Source organism: Aptenodytes patagonicus, chromosome 16 (genome assembly GCF_965638725.1).
Source record: "Aptenodytes patagonicus chromosome 16, bAptPat1.pri.cur, whole genome shotgun sequence".
Lineage (NCBI taxonomy): Eukaryota > Metazoa > Chordata > Aves > Sphenisciformes > Spheniscidae > Aptenodytes > Aptenodytes patagonicus.
In genome coordinates, this window is record NC_134964.1 from 409,015 (window position 1) to 424,482 (window position 15,468).

Sequence of the window (15,468 nt, forward strand, 5' to 3'; positions counted from 1 at the left end):
TGTTTTATCCAAAATACTTTTTTCTCTCAAGAAAATAGAGGAAAGTTTATTCTCCTCACAAAAAAAGAAATTAGACTCTAACAAGGAAGGGGGGGTGGAAGGGAGATGAAACTGTGAAGTTCCCTGCTGTTGTGGGCAGGGGTTCTGCTGCATGATGACCCAAAGCAGTGGATTTGTACAGAATTAGTGTGTCTGCTGGAGAGAGCGTGCCTTTTCCACCCTCCTCCTGGAAGAACCAGTGCCTAAAAATACCCTGGCTTTCCAAATCAGTTTTGGAGAAGCCCTAGCCCTAGGGCTATAAAACTGGATTTGCTCTAACGTGCGCCTCCTCCTACACCTGGGGGTGGTGTTCCTTATAGCTGATATAAAATGTGGTACGGCTACCTGGTGCATGTAGACCATGCCTACCTGTTTGCTGGCCTAGGAGGAGGAAAGTCATCAAATTATATTTCCTTTGCAAGCCTCACAACGAGTGGAACTTGTTAATGCTCCTTCACAGTTGCTGAGCCTTCGGCCAAGCGAAGCTGCCTTTTCCATCTGCCCTTCTCTTTGCCTTGGTTGGAGCACGGCAGCCGCAGCCACCGTTCACGGCAAAGGCGCCGAGAAGCGTGAAGAGGCTCTCGCTCTTCTTGCCACCCGTAGCAAGTGAGCCCGGTTACAGGTGCAGCCCGCCCGCCTCCCCACGGGGGTGCTGGGCGAGGGGATCCTCACCGAGGAGCGCCTTCCCCGGCTGTACCGCCTGTGCTCATGCATATTCATGCCGTGAAGGTCCGCCCCGCTCTCGCGTGCGTTGAAGAGCCCGGGGGCGCTCGCCGGGCGCGGGCAGCGGCGTGGGCATGGGCAGCGCGGCCGGCCCGCTGCGGGTGCTGGTGGACATGGACGGCGTCCTGGCCGACTTCGAGGGCGCGGTGCTGCGGGGCTTCCGCGCCCGCTTCCCCGGGGAGCCGCGGGTGGAGCTGGCGGCGCGGAGGGGCTTCTCGGTGCGGGAGCAGTACGGCTGCCTGCGGGAGGACCTGGGGGTGAGCGCGGCGGGCCGGGCGGGCAGGGGCCGGTTGCAGCGAGCGCCGAGCGCTGCGGCGTGGCTGGAAAATGGGGAGGGTGCGCCTTGTTTACAAAGCTCGTCCTCCCTCCCTCTCTTGCCTTGCACCCTGCTGTGAGTAAAGGAGATCTCTTCCTACCGTGGAGATGCGAGGCAGACGGGGGGGGGGGGCGGTGTTGGTTTTTTTTTAAGGGGGTGCTACACAGGGTTGTTTCATGCTAGCAGCCTTAATTTGTATAGTAGTAATTAGTGACTTCTTCCAGGAGGATTGCCAGCCCTTTACAAAGAGCTGTTTGTGCGGGAATTGGGAATGAGTGATTTCTGTTATAAAAATAACTGGGTGAAACTGTGCGCTGAACCATCTTCAGCTTGTTCTTCACCTACTCATAAACTGCTTTTGCTAAGCAGCAGTGGTGATAACTTACTTAAAGTGCTCTGAGCACTCTGCAAGTGTTAATGTAGCTCCATAGTAGGACAAGAAATACAAGTATTATATATGGGTTTTGTACAGCTAATAAAACCCCATATCTGTATCATTCCTTCTGCATGCTCTGACAAGCAAAGTGCACGGTAGGTAAGTGATCTGGAACAGTATGTAAAAAGCTTGTACACCCTACATCTGCGCAAATTGTTGCTATTTTTAATGTTTGCTAATGGTTGAATGAGTATCTGAGACATTTGCAAGGCAAAATTAAACATACTGTGAATCCAGACTTCACGCTTCCTTCTGGTTACCGCAGGACAGTTGGGGACTCTGTAAGAAAACGGAATGGATGCTGATCCAGGCTGTGCCGTACACTTCCCCTGAGAAGTTCATTGCTAATTTTAAGATCCTATACTGAGCCTGTAGGGTTTTTTACTGCTAAGAAATGACAACTCACATTCATTTCCCTCCTGTTCCATAGCGAGGTACAGGCTCCTGCACCAGTGTGACAGACGGGAGTGCTGGGTCCGGGCAGCATTTCCACAGGCTCCAAACTGACCGAGCTCTAATCGATGACTATTGATGCTCAAAACTTACTGGAACTAGTAACTTGTAAATATAGGGAGTGGGCATGATTTGTTTATCATGTTATATAAACAAATGTGTTATATTGCTTAAATGAGCATTCCTGAAGTGAATCCCATTTAGGTATACTGGGACAAAAAAATTGCAAGTAATTTAAGGGGTCATGGCTTTTTATTTGTTCTTTATTTGTTCAGAAGGTCTGCAGTCTGATCTGTCCTGAAAGTTGCATTCTGTTCTATTTCTGGCATTCCCATTCCCTAATTTGCTTCATGCTCATCCTGTTCCTTCCCAGACCTTAGGTGTGTCAATGAAATAACCGGGTAACTGGTTTGAATCCCACGCGGATCAGCAGTGACAGAAAGCTCTTACCTTACTGGTCATTATTAGCCTGGCTTCCTAAGGAAATCGGGTTTATGTAGTTCTGGGTCTGTCTCCCTCTTCAGTAACCTCTGGATCTCTGGGCTGTTTTAGGTATGTTTGGCAGAACAATAAAGTTTTAAAGACTTGAACCTCCTTCAGGTTTTATGTAAATACCATGGCTGTTTCAAAATAGAGACCTTGTTAGTTCTGCCACGGCGGTACAGGGAGTCTGGGGTGCAGGAGAATCCCTGCAGAAGGTCTCTCCTTGCCCCCAGCTGCAGGAGAAGCTTCGGCAGGAACTGGCGGCCCAGACACTGAGAGCGGCTTGTCCGTCCTGCGCCAGCGGTGCACGGGGTCTGCGGGGCTGCCTGTCTGTGCAGAGAAACCGAATCTGCAGTTTGTCAGCCGTTGAAAGGAGGGGGATCAGCCCGACAGAGCTCTTCGTGGCAGGTGTCTGCTATGTCTATCCATGAACAGCCAGTGCGTTAAGATACTCTTGTGACAGGGGGTGTGGGAAGTACTGTGGTAATGATTTATGCATTGCCCTCTTACTGAGTGGTGTTTATGCTTTGTCAGTGCTGAGCAGCTGCCTCTTGAAACTTAAGCCATTGCTTTGTTTTTTCTTTCTTTTTTGATTGTAAGTTGATCATTAATTTCACATTGTAAATCAATTTTATTTAGAAAGTATTTTGCTCAAGACTTTCTTTACTGTACTTGCCTATCTGGCCTCCTGTGTGTGTAGCAATTTTGTTGATGGGGATTTATCTCCCAAGCATTTAGGATGTGTTACCTGGCCCCAGGCAGTTTCAGAAAAGGATTCAACATCTCCAGTGGAGGAAAGAATTTCTAGAATTATTTTAAGTATTGCAAATGGGAAAGCTTAGGGATAGATGTAATTCCTCCAGTTTTGAATCTTAAGTTGATATGTTGCTAATGGAAGTTAAAAGCAAATGTTCAGCAACGATGGGATAAGAATGAGGAAAGAAAATGGTTTTACTTTCTTTTTCTAGTAACCTTTTTATTTTTTTTGACAAATGGACTTCGGTTCTAAGAGTCATCAAATCAAATTTCTTTTTCCAGCAAAGTCAGACTTTTGTGATGTGGTGGACACTTGCCAGTTTCTGGTGTCTTGCTGTAGGATAAAAGAGCTTTCAGACACAAGCCCTGATTCTGTAATTCAATCTCCTTGGGAAGAGCTCCAGGGAATTGTTGTTGGGATCAGTGAGGCTTTGCATGGAAACAGAGATCTGGGCAGATCTGATTGCCACATCCTCACCGAGACTCCTTAACCTCTTCTGATTTGCATGTGAAATCAGGCAGTGCTTCCAAATTTCTGACTGTTGATTTATATTTGTAAATTATGATAGCTGAGTGAGCACCGTGATCTGGGAGACTTGTTTAATGCTGACTCCTCATTGCTGCTTAATTGAAATGTTTTTTATGTTGATGTTCCACTGGTGATACAGAGCAAGGAGACCTGGACTATAAAGCAATCTTGTACAATTTCTAAGCAAAGGCTGCCAGCCTGCCTTTGAAGAATACTTACCAAGAACTAAGTTTTCCAAATCGTTTGGTGGCATGGGAACGTAAGACTTTAATGCGTGTGGAAAAATGCTAGCTCGGCACCTCTGAAGTTCACTGTCTGACCCCAGGGAAGGTAAGACTCGTGTCTTAGGGTAGAAGAGATATTGGAAGCTTAACCTGTCTGTCTGAGAATGAAACTTAGGCCTGGAAGTGGACTCAGCCCTTGATGCTGCTGGGACGCTGCTGCTGCTGCGGGTGCTTTGTCATTAATGGTTGTGTGGTAAGAGGAGCTGTCTGCTGTGACCGGCACTGAAATGCTCAGATTTAACACAGGCCACTGAACAGTCACCAGGTAGCAATTTTTAAAATTAACTAACCAGAGTTGGATTCAAACCAGTGAACTTCCTAATAGTAAAAGGTGCAAGAATGTCTTATCAGTAAATTAAAAAAAAAAAAAGGACTGGAAGGACGGTCCTACCTAGAGGCACAGGAATTGCCCTGGAAATACTACTTTTCCTTTTAGAGATTAAAGATGCTGCTGTACTGTATCATATTAAATTCTTTTTACCTTTTTGCACTATTTTTGGCCACTTTAGCCTGGGTAAACATTGCTCCTCCCGTAATCTTGTTTCTTTCCTACTTATACTCACTTAAAAATGATTATAACTTTAGAGAAACCTCCTTTCCCACGTGTTTGTCATTAATGACTTGTCTGATTCATATTGCATCCCACATGCATGTATCAAAGGTGGGTTTACCACTGAGAGCAGGTGCAGAGAGAAAAGGGGTAAAGCTGTGATCCCCTTAATCGCATTGCTCAGTCCACTGCTAAGGTTGCGTGCTCTGAGTCAGATGAGGGGAGCGGTAGGTGGGGCCCACCCATACCACCACCAAACCCAGCCCAGCTGGGGCTCGTGGAGGTGCACAGGTCAGTTCACGAAGCTGAAGGTTCTTGGGGCAGCACAGGGATCCACTTCTGAATTTCCTGCTGCAGTCTCACACTCTTTTGAGTAGACTTTGCACCAACACGTTACCGCAGAGGAGTGGTAATGCTGAAGTCCATATCTGCTCCTTTAACAACTGTTACTTCAGTGTGTGATTGAAAATCATAGATAGCAGCAAAGAAACGTAGCTTTCCTAGCTCTCCTGTCCTCTTCCTTCCCTTTCGCTGAGCTGTTCTGGTCTAAAAGGATTAACCCCAAATGTGTGGGTGTGCTGACCTGGCCCCTCCACTGAGGATGGTAATTAGCATGGTCACCATATTGCTCTTTTTGTTCTGAAGGAAAAGATCACTACTAGATGATACATGTGTCTACCCACTCATCCCTGGTAAATTCCTGAGCCATAGGCGAATTTCAGTCAAATGTGACAGAGGAGCAGAAGCCTCAAACTTGTTCCTTTGATTTTCACAAGAGTTAGTAGAGAGGGACCTGCTGGGAAGGGGTGAGGCGTGAGCTCTCCTGTCAGACATCAGCAAGTCGAGCTGTAGCACAGTGCTGTGTTCATGGTGCTACTCATGGAGTGGCTTGTAGAAACAAAGCCAGGTCAGGACCAGCTCTGCCTCCTCACTCCAAACAAGCCACCAGAGAGTAACTTCTTGTTCTTGTGTGCCTGAGCTGCACTTTTCCCAGAACCCAAAAGGTGAGGAATTTTATAATCCACTTCTGGTGTGAAGCATCCCCTCTCTTTCTAAAGCGCTGGCCCTTTGACGGCTGTTACACACAGGGTAACTGAACAACTGTTGTGCACAGGGCTCGGATAAAAGCACGAGCATTGCTAATTGTCCTCCTGTCTCTTGCAGGCTAAGGTAGCCAGTGTCTATGAATCGCCTGGCTTCTTTCTAGGGTTGGACCCAATTCCAGGAGCCCTTGAAGCTATGCAGGAGATGATCCACATGCAGGAGTAAGGACACTTTGCGCTCCACAGCCCTTTTCTATTATCCCATGCACTTTCCCCTGACTGCTAATGAAGGCTGTTTCTTTTCAGCACTGAAGTCTTTATTTGCACAAGTCCTCTCCGGAAATATGAGCACTGCATTGTGGAAAAGGTGGGAGAAAATTTATTTTACTGGTTTTAACGTTGCTTTTGCAAGGCCGTGCTATTTCATGCCACCCAAGTCAGTAATTCATTTACAAAGACAGTAGCCGGCACAGGCTGCCAGGCTTCCCTGCGATCCCTCTGTCTGAGGGGCAGGTGCCCAGACACAGTGAGTATAGGATGGGGAATCTCAGAGTGCCACATGATGCCAGCCTTATTGCGGGGCACATGAGCTCTGTGCTCTTGGAGCTGGCGTGTGACACTTGGGCTCCAGCTGTGTCAGCAGGTGATAGCAAAGGAACTGTTGTAGCGTGGCTGGGTACGGCAAGCTTGGCTTTCAGCATGGCCCACAGGGATAGGATATTCCCAAGGGATTCCACACTGGCGGCTCCTCAACCGACAAAACCTTATTCTGTCTAAATCTGGAGTCTGAGATATCCAGCTATCCTGAAAGAGGCCGATGCCGAGTTAAGAGGAGGCTATAGCATTGGAATTAGCCCTGTTTGCCACTGGCGCAGGAATGGAGAGGGGGACCTTAATCACTGGAATGACTTAGATGGGCACAATCCACGTGCTCTGGGCAAGCAGCCAGCGCCATTTGCAAACTCGTCAACGATTAGGCACGTCAAATGCAGTGCTGACTGAAGGCCGTTAAAAGTACAGGTTAAATCAGTGTCCTGGGCCGTAGGCAGTCTCTGTGGCGTGGATTCGCAGACACAGATGTAGGTTTATGGGGGAAAAGATTGCTGTGCTAGGGCTGATCTGACTTCAGCAATGTGCAAACTGAAAGTACAGCAGAATTTTCTCCTATCTTATTTCTTGCCTCTGCAGTATAAGTGGGTGGAAAAACATTTGGGACCCGAGTTTGTGGAGCGGATTATTCTAACCCGAGATAAGACCGTCGTATCTGCTGACTTGCTGTTTGACGACAAGGATACCATTAGAGGTTTGAAAAGCATTTGCATCACTTTCTGTTAGTTGGGGAGGAAACCCCCTCAGCTGACTCCACCTTTCCTCTCTTGCCCTCCTCAGGCGCAGAGCTGAACCCGAGCTGGGAGCATGTCCTGTTTACCTGCTGCCACAACAGGCACGTCCAGCTGCAGGCACCACGCAGGCGGCTGCTGTCCTGGGCGGATGATTGGAAGGCAATCCTGGAAAGCAAGCGCAGGCAGTAACGCGAAAAGGGGATGCTGTGCTCTTCCCACTGCCGGGGCAGCAACCAGCTCACCCGCTGGCAGGGAAACCCATTCCCCGGAGGCAGCGAGCACCGTCCCCCGGGCGGGGGTCAGTTATAAGAAATGAGCTGCCCTTGTTAGACACGCTGCAGAGCTGACCCCTCTCCAGGTTTCTGGAATATTGCTCTGCATTCAGTTAGTTAATCTCTGTGGAGTTGTTTTGGATGTTTGCTGTTGAAGAGAAACTATAAAGTACGAGCAGTTGTGGATTGTTTTTTTTTTTTCTTGTGTGCATGTGCTTTTAACCTCACTCCTGTTTGGTTTGGGCTGACGGGGGGGCGGAGGGGAGAAAAAAAAGAGGAAGAAGAAAAGCTCCAAAACTTGAGCAGGCAGAGCGTGGGTGTCTGTCAGGGAGCACTGTGCTCAGCAGCCAAACCCTGTTAAATTTTATGTATTTAGCCACCCTGGCTTTTGGGTTGCCTTTTGCATCATTGGCTGATAATGAAAGGAGACCAAGCTGGCTTCACTTTCTGGCCCATGTGCATGAGTAAGAGTGGGTGAAGGCTGGGCTGCAAGTGCTGTAGAGAAATATTTATGAGCTTATACAAGACACTTTACACAGCATTTAAGTTAATGTTTTATTAAGAGAAGGTATTACAAGACAGCTGTTCTCATGAGCCAGGGTGCCATGAGCCCTTTTTTATATCTTAACCTTTCTCACCAGTGGTAATGGGAGAAAAAACAACTTTCCACTTCCTGATTTATAGGATAGCTACAACCTGCCCCGTGTAGTGATTTCCTAGCTGGGTGCCTATGCCATGATGATAGGATGGCATATTTAATACTAAAGGGATGCAGTAAGATTGCAGACTGCCAGGGCAGGGAAACACCTTTCTTCTGCAGGAGGAATAATGTTTACGTGACATTTCAAAGTCATTTGAGTTGACGCTGAAGAGGAGAGCTACAGCAAAACCAGCCAGGAACTGGAAGGGATATAAGCTGCCCAATAACCCAAGCGGAAAAACCCCTAATTGCTGGGAAGGGTTATTTGTGCAAGCTGGGTGCTGGGCTGCACTTGGCAACCTGCTCTCCAACAGCCATGACCTGTTTTATTCTAAATATTTGCTTGCAGTTTTAGCTGTGTGCTTGGCCTGACTGACATGGTAGTGCTGTACCATCCTCTTTATTAATTAAAATCCAGGGCTGGTATGACCAATTTCTCTCTTTAATGTTGTTCTTTACACACTCTTGACCTGCTGAGCAGAAAGTGGAGGCCTGGGAAAACAGAGGGAGGTCTCCCTCTCAACAGCTCTGCGCGGCTCGGACAGCTTCAGTCCTTGGGGAGAGGAATCCCCACCGCCGTGTGTTTGCTTAGATTCCTGGCCTCTTCCACTTGCAGTGGTGTGCAGTAATCCTCCAGGAAGACGGTTGCCAGGTTGCTTAGCCTTCTGCTGGCTGAGAGAGAGAAGCGAAGCATGCACTCCACCACTGGGAGAGCCGTGGTCTGCTGGCGCGACTGCGGCGTTGTCAGGTACATCAGCGTCGTGACTGCTGACATGACCGTCTCCTCGTTGGAGCTGGAGAGGCAGTTGATTATGGGCTCTACCCCATTTGCCTCCAAGATGTAGTCTTTGTTAGTTTTATCCAGGCACAGGTTACAAAGACCGCCTGAAACAGCAAAAGAAAGTGTCCGACACATGCAAGACAAACTCTTCCCTCCACACCCTCATCTTTTTCATACTAGGATTCAAATTCACTGCTGATCCCTTTTTTCTAATACAGAAAAAAGCATCCTGATTTTCTGTGAGATTTGGATGGAAAATTCTTAACGGCTTCCTGGGCAATGTTTTCTTGATTCTTTCCAGAGATTTTCCGCCAGAACATTCCTCCTCCTGTATGTCATTAGAGGGCACTGTACTGCTGGACATAACGTCTTTCACAGAATGAAGAATGCCAGTATCACTTAACCCTAATGAAGCTACAAGCCAGCAGTTTATTGCAGGTGTTTAAGAAAACCAGAGAAGAGAGAGAAGAGTACTAGCCAAGAGGCACAGAATGTTTGTAGTTGAAACTTTTAAGATGCAGCCACACCCTGCTGTAGCTCAGCCACAAAGCTCAAAAATCAAATATATTTATTATCATCTCATGGAATCACTCACAATTAGGATCTGGCCCCTTAGCTTATGTTCAGACCATGACGAATCATTATAAGGCAGTTCCTCAGAGGACTTGTTAAAAAAATTCAATTTACGTATTAATGACTGCTTCTCTATAGGAGAGATTTTATTAAAGTCATTCATCTAGTGTTTACGTACAGTCTTTAAAAAAAAAATCCTTTCCAGAAAGCATCTTTTTTAAGCACAGCAGCTATATTAGGATGAAGGGGGGGATACCCGCCTCCTCCCTCTCACCCCATTCTACTCGTTCTCCACTAAACGAAGCCTTATCAGCACAGCATGGGTCTGTTCTTGCAGTACAGCTGTTATCTGCCTCTCAGGGAGGAGATCAACCACCAAACCGGTGTCAGCCCCTTACGAGGGTGTTCAGGTGCAGTCCTTACCGATCGCAAACTCCACGAGGGTCTCGCTGTCTTCGGCAAGTGTATCAAGGAACAGATCCAGGACCTGAAGTTGCCGGAGGTACTCGTAGTTTTTGGGATCATAGGCGAAGTTGGCCAGGTTCGCCAGTACCTGCTCCTTGGCCTCTGCAACGGAGAAGCATCAGGTGTGTGAGGAAACACACTCAACATGAAGAGTATTAGCAAGCAGCAGTGCCCGGGGGTTACCTGGGCTGTCTGTCACCTGGAACTCGGTGACGAGGGCCTGCAGATACTCCAGCCGCCCCAGCTCCATCCCAGGCCCAGCAGTGATGCAATGCCCCAAGCTCAGCCACTGAACGCCCGGCGCCTGTGAGACGCCCCGCGCTCGGCTCTCCCTTCCCCCGGGATCCTCGCGGTAGGCCGGGGCGCGGGCGGCACCTGCTCACGGCGAGGCTGCCCCACGGCCGCGTCCCGTGGGGTGGAGACGAGCCAGCGGCCTCAGGGCGGCGGCGGCAGGGACCCCATCGCGGCCAGGCGGGAAGGGCCCGGCGGCCGCCATCTTGTGGGCGTGGCGCGGCGGGCCGTTGCGCTCCTCAGGCGGGAGGCGGCGGCTCCTCCTCGCGGCCGGCGGCGACCGGCGTGCGGGGGTCCGGAGCTGCGGGTCCGAGGTCGGCTGCTGTGAGGCGGTTACAGATTGAGAGGCAGTCGGCTGCCGAGCGTGGGTCCCCGGGTGGGGTGTGGGGCGTCGGGCAAGCGCTTTGCGATGGCGTTTCCTTCCCCGGGGGCCGTATAACCTGTTAGCGATCACTGCAAATAAATGAGCGTGTGCCGCGGGTTTCAACTCTGTGTTTCGACACACGGCAAAACTTTGATATTTAAACACTTTGGAAAGGAGCTAACCTTTCCTCACTCACTAGTTTTGGTCAAAAAATTTTCACATGGATGTATTTTTTCCTGCTCAATTTCAATACTGCTGCCCTTCCAGGTTCTCCAGAGTTAGTTGGAGTGGTGCTGCTCAGCGTGGATAAACCCCGAGCTGCTGCCCAGGCCATGGTTCTGCTGACCGGCTTCTCGTCCGAGGGGCTTGGCAAAGAGATGAACCAGTTCTGGACAGAGCTGCTCGCTCGGTCTCGGCGTCTCTCCGGGTGGTGGGTGTTCACCGTGGTAAAATACAGGACGTGCAGATGGTAAAGCGATGGCTGGGGCGGTAGGGAGGGCAAGGGTAGGGCGAGATGCTGGAGGGAATTAAGGTTTTAGTTTCAGTTTTAAACGTGGGATTGCAACTCATGGGCTAAAGGACAATGGAAAGAGATTTTTTGCCTTGTAAAAAGGCAAAAGGATTAGAAGCTGAGGGAAAAGGTAAAAAGAGGGCACAATACATGCATGGTAAGATACATTACCTGGGGGGAAAAAAAAATGAAGTGAAGCCAAGAAGGAGTGAATTAAAACAGCAGCAGGTAATTCCACCCTGGTTGTATGATGCCCTGGTCTAAGCACAAAGCAGAGCAATTACATGATTCTGAACTAGCACAGTTCCAATGAAACCACTGTGATTATAAGCACCGCAAGTGGATTCAATTGTGGTTCATGTCGTGTAAATTATATAGGGTAAAGGTACATAAACATCACCAACTGGGGGGCTGGACTCTGCAGAAATTTGTGTTGCTTTTATTGAAGCAATTAAATGCATGGATGTTCTTCTGTAGATAAGGTGGGAAACAGGCTGCGAGCAGATGTCTTTTGTATTATCTCAAATGCAGTTGGTTTTCATATAAAGCAGATTGAACGTGGACTGATCCACCAAATATGTGGCATCAGTGACAAGCATGTTGGGCTGATAATCTCTCCTACTACACAGCTGGGTGTAGTAAAATATCTGCCCATGACCACATTAAATAGAAGGATGAGCAAAGAAGCTACACTGAATGCAGTAATGCTAAATCTTTTAACATTGCAGTGGTGTGGGAAGACAGAGAATGTGGAAGTGAAGGTATTTATTTCTACCTGGTATAAAAGTTTAAGCCAGGCCTGTGCTAGCAACTTCAACTCATCACAATTATCAGCTGAAGTTGGTATGTATATGGGTGTATGTATATGTGTATGTATATGTGTGTATAAATATGAAAATGATCGGCAAAGGTGCTACAGACTCCTATATTAGAATGTTTTGCTAGTGTATTAACAAATCTCTTGTAAGGTATGCCTTTGTAAATGGTAAGTGTTGACATACTTTAAAGCCACATCTGTCATTACACAGAAAGTGAATGACTAATGTGAGAAAGCAGGAGAAGAGAAAGCAAAGGCAGAGGACCTAGTCAGTACAAAAAGAAGTGATTAAGGATGCTGGGATTGACTAATAAGGGGTGAAAACCAGTATTTAGAGAGGAAAAATGCAATGACTTCTGTCTGTAAGTACTAGATCTGTGGTCAGTCAGTATAATTTTGCATGCATGGAAGCAGTAGGAACTTTGTCCCCTGAAGTGGTTTCACAGAGAGCAGTGTTTAGAAAAGGCTGGTGTCTGTGCTGGCTGAGTTTCAGGTGATGCATCTCCAGGTCACGCTATTCAGTGCGTGGCAAGAAGTAACCAGGAGGAGAGGAACACCTGTACTTGTCTTCCTGGGAACTTCACGCTGTGCTCCTTCTAGCCTTTGTCTTGCATTGAGTTTAATCAAAGCTGGTTAAGAGATGTGAGAAACATTTTACATTTAATTTGCTGTGTTGGAGCTGCCTCCCGGAGGAGAGTTTGATAACATCCCCTGGTTTTGTAGTCCTCAGAGATTTTATGCAGGAGTTGCAGACCACGCTACTACTGCTTACACGACCAGCTTTGTTACCAGCTGTAGGCTTGTCATCTTTGTGCTGACTTACTGCGGGGAGTTTGTCCTGATCATCCAGAAAGATCGCTTGGCAAGCAGGCAGAGTTGGCTGGGGTATGTAACCCTCTTACTCAGGCTGTTTACTCACCCAGTATTGGCTATATTGTTTAATTGTCTGAATGCTCCAAGCACTTGTTGTTTGCCAGAATAGTTAGCACAGAATGGGCTACTACAGCTGGGGTATTCACAGCTTCAGGGGCTAGTCTAGTGATATTGATAGCACGCCAAAGTTAGAATTCAGTGAATTTTCATTTCTAGTAGTTGTGTTTCTTTTCTTGCAGTTACTAGCCAGGTCTGCAAACAGCATGCCAAGCTCTTAATTTAAGTGATTTTGCATTTCTGAGGTGTTTTAGAATGTGTAAGTTTACTGTGACCTTTCTTTGGGTTTTTATTAAACTTTTCCAAGAATTACATTGGCAGAGTATCTCAGGCTTTTAAGGATCATGATCTTGCAATATTTCAGTGTGAGCTTCCTGGTGAATGTTTCATTGCAGTAAGGACAGGTGCTCGTTGCAAAAATGCTTAGCTTGCAAGGTTAATGGTACTTTAAATGAGCAGGAAGGGATAAGAGGGGACCAGGCGAGTGAGGGACATTTATTTCTGGTCAACTTTTCTTGCTCTGCTGGTTCTCAGAGGTTTGTAACCTGGCTGAGGTATTAGTGCTTGTCCATAATTAAAGCCGGGGTTGTTTTATTGTCTGTAGGCGTTAAAAAAAAAAAACCACAACTGCTTCAGGGGGTGGTGGTAATTAAGCTGTGGTTGCCTTGCGTAATGGGATGGCCTTAAACTAATGAAAGGAACTTTTATTGCTTTATTTTTCTTCTGGGCCTCAAGATTCTTAAGGACTGAGTATTACTGCTTCTGTATGATAGCTCTGCGGGGGGAATATTTATTATACTGTAGCATGCTCAGTATCCATGGTCCCTTCAATTATGCTTTACAAAGCTCCTGCTTGGGGCAGCTTGGAGTTCAGGTTGAAAAGAGAGGTAGGAGCGGAGAGCTGTGGAACAGGAAAGGGGGGTGGTGGGTGTATTTTTCTCTATGATGGGAGCTCAGACATTTTATTTACCTGAGGAAACACAGCCTAAAACATTACCTCTTCTCTCTTCAAGATTTGTTTCCAACCTGTGGGTTGTGGATTACTTCTAAAAGGTCTGTGGAAAGTAACCAGGGGAGACAACTCTGTTTTCAGGAGCTTAAATTCTGTAAGGCTGCTAGAAAGTTTTTAGTCAACAAGTTGAGAAAACTTAAAATAATGGATTGGTGAATTCATTGTTTTTCTTCCCAGAAACATCTCTCTGCCTCTGCAAGTAAGTCCCAGTGACCCTGGTGTTGAGTCTGGGAGTGTCAAAAAGCAGTTCTATAAAGCACTCTCCTAACTTTCCATCCTAAATTATCTTGCACTGCTGTGCCCAGACAAGAAATAGTCAAAATAGATTTCTTTGCCATGGTGTAGGAGGAACTGATCTCTGTGTGTCAGCTTCAGTTGGTGAGTACCTTCCCCACCCCGTATCTTGCAAGCATGCGTTAGACTATACATTTGCTTGCTCATGAGCCAGCTAGAGCTAAATCTTTGCAGATAGAGCAGCTGGCTCCACACAGGAGATGCATTCTATTGCTCCTTCAACTAACCTTTGTTTTCCTGTGATAAATTTTGATGGGTTATAGCTTACACCCTATCTTGCCTGTTTTGCCCAGGACATTTGTAGCAATGGGAGGATTTGGGACAACATGACCCTGTATTTCTGGAAGAAAACAGAAAGGAAATGTAGAAAGGTGAACAGAATTTAAATTTTAAGAATTGCACACAGAAAAAATGGCAATCTGTTCAGCTGCTTAGCTGTTTTATTTGCAATAGCTAGAAGAGGTTCAGGACTTGATCCCTTTTCATTGTTTTTTTTGAGAGGGGGAAAGCCCCATCTTTTTCCTAGGAACGTACAGCAAACATTGTTTTGGTAAGCTGGGAAGCACCAGTCCCTGTTTACTTTGTAGTTATGGACCATGTAAGCATTACACAAGTTAATAAACACCTGTGATGAAAGATGAGATATGCATATCTCCCACTAGCCGTCTTACTTAAGTATATGTTTGATCAGGAAATGCAAAGCCTACTGGTTCAGTAATCCTAGAGCAGTACTGAAATACAGATACCACTGAGTGCTGGGAGCAGGAACCCTTCTGAAGAGCTGATACTTCTTCCACTGTAAAAGCCAGCTGTGAAGCCATTATAGTCTTGGAAGACCTTGGAGTCAGTTTTCCAGAGGTTTCATCCAGTGTGGGTTTTTTTGGTTGGTTTGTTTGTTTTGTCTGGGGAGCCCACAGCTCTAATGAAAACTGTGGTTTTGTAGCTAGGAATTTGACATAACAGTTCTCAAGATAAGCATTGCAATTGAGTTGAAAGCTGTTACTTCTTTCATTTCACTCCCGTTTTATGCTTCTGTCTTTCTGATGGTTGTAATGTAATCTTCATCTGCAGTGCTTTGTGAGCTCTCTGCTTCTGTCAGATCAGGAATGATATGGAATACAAACAGTTTGCAACTCTAGCTGATGCTGAGGGAGGCTGGAGGTTGATGCAGCTCTCATCTAAGTACTTACAAGTGTAACACACAGGAGTGTAGCAGGAAAAGCCACTTAAGGCTATATGGATATGAAAGTCAGTAACACTGACTCTTCTCAGTATACTTTTCCCCACAGATTTATTTGTAACTTATGCTTGTGTTTATAAGAAATGTAAGTTATGCTTGTGCAGACTTCTCTGTAATGAGAATGCTGGTGTAATTAAGTCTGAGAGTCTAAGACTAAAGAGCTAAATTTATTTACACAAGGGGGAACTACAGTGGCTTTGAATTTGGCCCTATATAAGGATGCATATACTTATTCTCAGGTCTAGTCTTCCCTGCCCCCCCCC

The 15,468-nt window shown here is 46.8% G+C and overlaps 2 protein-coding genes across 2 annotated transcripts; one reads left to right on the top strand and one right to left on the bottom strand.

Annotated features, from left to right (window-relative positions):
- Positions 1–747: 747 nt before the first annotated feature.
- Positions 748–7,408, top strand: NT5C (5', 3'-nucleotidase, cytosolic). Its single transcript, XM_076353661.1, is given in 6 exon segments — positions 748–816; positions 819–1,019; positions 5,734–5,834; positions 5,919–5,979; positions 6,801–6,915; positions 7,002–7,408. Coding segments are annotated over 6 exon segments (690 nt in total). The 3' UTR covers positions 7,145–7,408.
- Positions 7,409–8,348: 940 nt separating this feature from the next.
- Positions 8,349–10,058, bottom strand: ARMC7 (armadillo repeat containing 7). The gene is made up of 3 exons (XM_076353662.1): positions 9,930–10,058; positions 9,705–9,848; positions 8,349–8,812 (listed from the first exon to the last, which is right to left on the bottom strand). The coding sequence occupies exons 1-3, from the start codon at positions 9,994–9,996 to the stop codon at positions 8,475–8,477; spliced, it is 549 nt and encodes a 182-aa protein (XP_076209777.1). The 5' UTR covers positions 9,997–10,058; the 3' UTR covers positions 8,349–8,474.
- Between the last annotated feature and the right edge of the window lie 5,410 nt (positions 10,059–15,468).